The 6475-nt window shown below is 68.8% G+C and overlaps 1 protein-coding gene across 1 annotated transcript; it reads left to right on the top strand.

Annotated features, from left to right (window-relative positions):
* SARS (seryl-tRNA synthetase) lies at positions 19-5261 on the top strand. Its single transcript, XM_021377434.1, has 11 exons — positions 19-154; positions 1018-1088; positions 1192-1272; positions 1812-1970; positions 2525-2668; positions 2757-2912; positions 3431-3652; positions 3739-3868; positions 4370-4527; positions 4628-4757; positions 4857-5261. Exons 1-11 carry the CDS (start codon positions 19-21, stop codon positions 5012-5014), a joined length of 1545 nt encoding a protein of 514 aa, XP_021233109.1. The 3' UTR covers positions 5015-5261.

A 6475-nucleotide genomic window follows, 5' to 3' on the forward strand; every position in this document is an offset into this window, starting at 1 on the left:
GCCGCCGCCGCCGCCGCCATGGTGCTGGACCTGGACCTGTTCCGCGCCGATAAAGGCGGAGACCCCGCGGCCGTGCGGGAGATGCAGCGGAAGCGCTTCAAGGACCCGGCGCTGGTGGACGCGCTGGTGCGGGCGGACGGCGCCTGGCGGAGGTGTACGTGGGGCGGGGGCGGCCCGGGCCTTCCTCGGGGTCCCTCAGCCCCGGCTCCTCCCTGGGGGGCTGCCCCCTCCCCGCCGAGCTCCTCTCCCCCTTGGGCTGAGCCGAGGCCCGGGGGGACGGTGAGGGGAGGGGGGGGACCCTCCGCAGGGTCGTGAACCCGAGGCGGGGGGACGGGGAGCAGCCCCGGGGGGGCTCGGGAGGAGCGAGCCGGGCCCCGCGGCGGCGTCACGGCCTCCACGTGCCCCCGCCGCCGCCCCCAGCGCCGTCCGTCCGCGGCTGATGCAATCCGCGCCGCCCGAGCTGGCTCAGCCCCGTGCCCGGCGCCCGGTTTGGCCGTGGCCGCTCTGAGCCTTTGGGTCGCAGCCCCCGCGGTTCTGCCCCGCGGCCCAGCCGTGCCCTCGGCGCGGCCATCGCCCCAGCGCAGCCCCGGGAGACGCCCCGCGGCCTGGAGACGCGCTGTGGGGTTGGCGCATCCCGCTGAGCGCTGCCGGCCTGCGGGGACAGCTGTGCCACACGTGGGGACCTGGGCGCGGCCACCCCGGTGTCACCCATGGGGACCTGCGTGTCGCCTCGCTGTCCTCGCTCCGGCTCCTGGGGCGGCTCCTGTCCCTGCCAGGCTTTGCTGAGCAAAACGAGAACGCTCCAATCTCACCCCGCAGCCCTGGACCCACCCGGACCCCCCAACAGCTCCAGATTTTGGGGTCCGAGTGGTGCAGCGTTGCTCCCAGTGGATTTAAAGCAAACCCCAGAGCTGCGGCATTGCTCTCAATGGCATCAAAGGAAACTCCGGTGCAGGAGCTCCTTGCTGCAGCCCCGCTCGTGTGCCCCGCTGACGGCTCCCTCCCCTCTCTCTGCAGGCAGGTTTCGTGCCGATAACTTGAACAAACTGAAGAACCTGTGCAGCAAAACCATCGGGGACAAGATGAAGGTGAGGGCCTCGCCAGCCTCTCCCCGATGTTGTTAAAGGATGTTTTTACCTTCTTGCTTCGGCCTCTAAGCCCTGGTGGGGTTTCTCTTTCCTTGTGCTGCAGAAGAAGGAGCCCGTAGGGAGCGACGAGTCCGTGCCAGAGAGCGTGCAGAACCTGGACGAGCTCACAGCCGACATCCTGGGGGTGAGTCCGACCCCGTCTCCCCGCTCCATGGGTTGTACAGATCCCCAGCACTACTCTGGGCGAGCTGCCCGCAGCCCCGTACCAGGGGCTCCCCATTTCTCCCCGTCCCAAGCCAGCTTTGATCCTGTGTCATTCATCTGAAGGCCACCGCCGTTGTGCAGCAGCTCTGGTCACCGAGCCATCCTGCGGTTCCCTGGGGGATCTGGGCAGCCTCAGTGGCTGCTGTTCCCCGGAGGCCCTCCCTCGCTGCCCGCTCGCCTTCCCCCTTCATTAACCACGCTGTTTAATGAGCGTGACGCCGGCCGGCTTTTGCTGCCATGGGAGCTGAGTGCTCCCCGTTGTCGCTGCCAGGCGCTGCGTGACGCCGTGCCTCACTCGGGGCCTTTCAGAGCCTGACTGATGTCGGGGCTTTGTCCTCTCTGGCTGTTGTTTGATGCGCTCAGCCCATGGTTTCTCTCCGGAGGCCGTGTCGGTTGGGGCAGGGTCCGTGATTAACTGAGCTCAGCCCCCTCTCCCCGGCGGTTTTCCTCCTTGCACAGGGGCTGCAGGTGTCCCAGATCAAGAAAGTCCGTCTCCTCATCGACGACGCCATCCTCAAGTGCGATGCGGAGCGCGTCAGGCTGGAGGCAGAGCGCTTCGAGAGCCTCCGGGAGATCGGGAACCTCCTGCACCCCTCAGTGCCCATCAGCAACGATGAGGTAGGGACGGAGCGTGGCACTGTGCACGGTCTGGGGGGGGCTGTGGGGCTGCCCCAGGCTGGCTGAGCTGGTTCATCAAAGCGGGACACGCTGCTGCGGGGAGGTGCCCCCCCCCGGATCCACGGGAGGTGAATGAAATCTGCATGACAAGACAGCGTTTCCTGCCGGGAGCACACAAAGAGCAGCTCAGACAGCGCTTTGTTCGGGGAATACATGGGAAACTCGCAGCGAGCTGGGGGTGGGATCTCCCTCTGCTGCCCCCATTCATCCAGCAGGAATATTTGGCTGGAGGAACACAATTGGGCCGGGCCAGCTGCCAAGTGGCCGCACAATGAGTGACCAGCAGGGATCAGCACTGGGGTTCCCGGCTCTGCCTTCGGTCACTGCCGGGTGGCAAAGCCTAGGCCGGGATGGGGCCCCTGCACGGGGCTGGGGGAGAGGGGAAGGGAAGGAACTGGGGGCCCCGTTCCCAAATTGCCCGGTGGGGAGCACACTGATGTCACCACGGCCCTGGGGAGGAGAGGGGACGCACTCTGCCTCTTCTCTGCGTGCAGGATGCGGACAACAAGGTGGAGCGGATCTGGGGGGACTGCACCTGCAGGAAGAAGTATTCCCACGTGGACCTGGTGGTGATGGTGGACGGTTACGAGGGAGAGAAGGGGGCTGTTGTCGCGGGAAGCCGGGGCTACTTCCTGAAGGTGAGAGCCCACCCCTGCAGCCCACAGCTCCACGGGGACGTCGCAGCAGGGTGCGTGTGACCGGTGATGGCTTCCCCCCGTCCCGCAGGGTCCCCTGGTGTTCCTGGAGCAGGCCCTGATCCAGTACGCCCTGCAGAGCCTCCGCGCCAAGGGCTACACTCCCGTCTACACGCCCTTCTTCATGAGGAAGGAGGTGATGCAGGAGGTGGCCCAGCTCAGCCAGTTTGACGAGGAGCTCTACAAGGTGAGCCCGACGCCCGCTGGCTCTCAGCGTCTCGCCGCCTGGCACCCGTGTCCCCTCGGGGACCGGCTGTCCTGCCCAGCCCGCGCCGTGTGCCTCCCCCTGCCGGGGGGCAGCCAGCTGCCATCCACTTGTCCCAGCGAGGTGGTAACTCTGGGTCCACCTTGCTCGGAGGAAGGCTTGGCGGTCCCCAGCCAACGCAGCCGGTTGTCACAGCGATGCGGTGACGGGAGACAGCTCGTCCCCAGCGTCGCCGTCAGGAGCTGGCAGGAGGCCATCAGGGCCCTGAAAGGAGGCCAGCAAACGGCAGCTGCTCTCCTTCTTGCGACCCACTTTACAGCCATCCTGTTCTCCTCTCAGCACCACTCCTGGCAAACACTGCTGCCAGGGGACTGGGTGTCTGTGCTGGCTCCACACAGCACCTGCCGGGGCTGCGGGTTTTGTCCCCAGCGGTGCGAGAACGGCTGGGAGAGGAGGACAGCGTCTCCTTCCCATCCCCACGGTCCCCCCCTGTTCCCCAGGTGATCGGGAAGGGCAGCGAGAAGGCCGAGGACAGCTCCATCGACGAGAAATACCTCATCGCCACCTCGGAGCAGCCCATCGCCGCCCTGCACCGCGACGAGTGGCTGAAGCCGGAGGATCTGCCCATCAAGTACGCGGGGCTGTCCACCTGCTTCCGCCAGGAGGTCGGCTCGCACGGCCGCGACACCCGCGGCATCTTCCGCGTCCACCAGTTCGAGAAGGTGAGGGGAGCCGGGAGCCGGCGCGTGGGGCTGGGGCTGGGGCTGGGGCTGGGGCTGGAGCCGACGTGGGGCTGCCCTCCCTGCAGATCGAGCAGTTCGTCTACGCCTCGCCGCACGACAACAAGTCCTGGGAGATGTTCGATGAGATGATCGCCACGGCCGAGGAGTTCTACCAGTCCCTGGGCATCCCCTACCACATCGTCAACATCGTCTCGGGTAGGGGTCCGCGCCGCGGGGCTGTGTGGGGCGACAGCTTTTGGGGAGGGGGCTTCCTCCCCCCCGCCTCCATGCAGTGGTGGCCTGGGAGGAGCCCGGCGCCTCTGCCAGCACCTCGGGTGTCACCGTGACCCTGACCCACTTCCCAGCTCGGCTTCCTTTGTCCGAGAGCACTGCTGGCTCATGTTCCCACGCTGTGCGTCCCCAGACCTGCCAAGGGGAGGGGACACCAGGACAGGCACACGCTGTGGGGCACCCCCCCGTGCTGCCACTGCCCCTGCCCCATCCCTGGAAGAGAAGGGCAGCCCAGGCAGCTCCTGTTAGGGAAAGGTGCCCATGTTGAGGTTCTTCTGTCCTCTGCTCTGCCAGGCAGAAGCGCTGCGTCCCGCACGGCGCTGCGCTGAAGCCGCTTTGCAGGCTTTGACCCTGAGCCTGGCTGCCATCCCGCAGTGGGGTGCGTTGCGGCTGCACCCCCTAACCGCTGCCCTGCCCCCCCGCCAGGCGCCCTGAACCACGCTGCCAGCAAGAAGCTGGACCTGGAGGCTTGGTTCCCGGGCTCGGGGGCGTTCCGTGAGCTCGTGTCCTGCTCCAACTGCACCGACTACCAGGCTCGCCGCTTGCGCATCCGCTTCGGGCAGACCAAGAAGATGATGGACAAGGTGAGGGCGTGGGGCTGCGCGCCCGTGTCCCCCCCCGCTCCCCATCTTCTGTTCCCCCGTGTAACACCCCCCCTTCGCCCCCAACGCGTCCCCGCCGCAGGTGGAGTTCGTGCACATGCTGAACGCCACGATGTGTGCCACCACCCGGACCATCTGCGCCATCCTGGAGAACTACCAGACCAACGAGGGCATCGTCGTCCCCGAGCGCCTGCGTGACTTCATGCCCCCAGGTAGCGCCCTGCCCGGGTCCCCTACCCACGGGTGGTGGGGCCAGGAGACCCCCACGGGCTGCGATCCCATCCCTCTGCTCTTCCCCCCCCCCACCCCAGACCTCCGCCAGATCATCCGCTTCGTGAAGCCGGCCCCCATCGAGCAGGAGCTCTCCAAGAAGCAGAAGAAGCAGCAGGAGGGCGGCAGGAAGAAGGCGGCGGGCGGGGAGCGGGTGCTGGAGGAGCAGATGCAGAACATGGGCGTCAGCAGCGCTTGAGCCCTTGGGCTCCGCGGGGCTCCGTGCCCGTCCGGCTCCTTCGCTTCGGGCCGTGTCTGGGGCGGGAGCTGCTGGTCCCCACCCGGCCCCACGGGGCAAAGAACTGACAGCAGTGAGGCTCCGGCCCAAAGTGGGGCTCCGGCCCCCCCTCCCCCCTCCCCCCGAGCGGGGTCAGTGCATGGCAGGCTCATGGCAGGGGTGGAAACCTTCCTCTCCTTCAACCCAATAAAGCAAAGAGAGCTGCTCAGCCGCGCGTGGGGCTGCGTGTCCCCTCCTGGGGGGCCCGGGGGGGGGTCGTTGCTCTGGAGGTGGGGGGGGATTTTCAGCCCCGCGGGGGCGGCTCTGCCCCCTCTCCCGTCTCTGCCCTTCTGATGGCAGCAGCTGGGCGCGGGGGCCACCGCCGGCCCCACACAATGGCCCAGACAAAGGCCGATCCCATTTGTAATTCAACGAGGGGCCGGGGCCCCCCGCGCCCAGCTGCTGCCGGGACCCCCGCGGTGGTGGGCAGCGAGTTTGGGGGGGGGAGAAGGGGGGCGGGGGGCAGGGCCGCGTGCCTCAGTTTCCCCGGGGCGGGGCGGTGTGGGGAGGGTGCCACCCACTGAAGGCGGCTGCGTGTCGCGCGTGGGAAACTCGGGGCTGCACCCACGGGAAAGGGGGGGGATGGGGGCAGCCCGGCGCCGGCCCCCCCAGCCCCGCAGCACCCCGCCCGGCCGGTTCTGCCCGCCCCGGCCCGGCAGAGCCTTTGAAGGGCACCGGGAGCCCCCGGGCAGGGCGGGGCGCGCCGCTGAGTCACCGGGCGCGGGGTGGGGGTCCCCGGGCGGCTCCGCTGTCCCCGCCCGACCCGTTCCGAGCTGAGCGGAACGGCTCCGTGCTGCACCCGGGGGTCCCTCGGCCCCCAGCCCCCCCTCCCATCCCGCTGTTCGCGCTCTGCCCCGCTGCTCCCCGGTGCCTCCTGTGCTCTCCCAGTTTGTCCCAGTGCCCCCCGGTCCCGGCTCTGGGGAGGGTCCCGCAGTCGGGTGCCAGCGTCCGTGCGTGTGTGTGCACGCGTGCAACGCGCGTGGGACGTTTGTGTACATGTGCCCGTGCCATGTGCGTGGGTGTGCGTTCATGTGTGTGCATGTCCATGTAACCCCCGTGCGTGCGCTGCCGGGCGAACGCGTCTGTCCGTCTGCGCGTCCGTGCGGGCGCACACGGGTCAGAGCGTGCGTGTCGGTGAACGCACGCGTGAGCCCGCGCGTTAGTGCCCGCTCGTGGGTACGCGCGCGCGTGTGTGCACGAGTGTGTGCACGGGCGTGCGGGTGCGTGCACCCCTCGCGCGCGCCGGGTGCGTGGGCGGGTGCATTGTGCACGCGCGTGCACGTGGATCGCGCCTCGTGCATCCGTGTGCGTGCACGCGTGTCCGTGTGCCCCGTGTGCCCGCGGGTGGGGCAGGTGCCGGAGGGCGGGGTGGTACCGGTTGGG

This window comes from Numida meleagris, chromosome 25, assembly GCF_002078875.1.
Source record: "Numida meleagris isolate 19003 breed g44 Domestic line chromosome 25, NumMel1.0, whole genome shotgun sequence".
NCBI lineage: Eukaryota > Metazoa > Chordata > Aves > Galliformes > Numididae > Numida > Numida meleagris.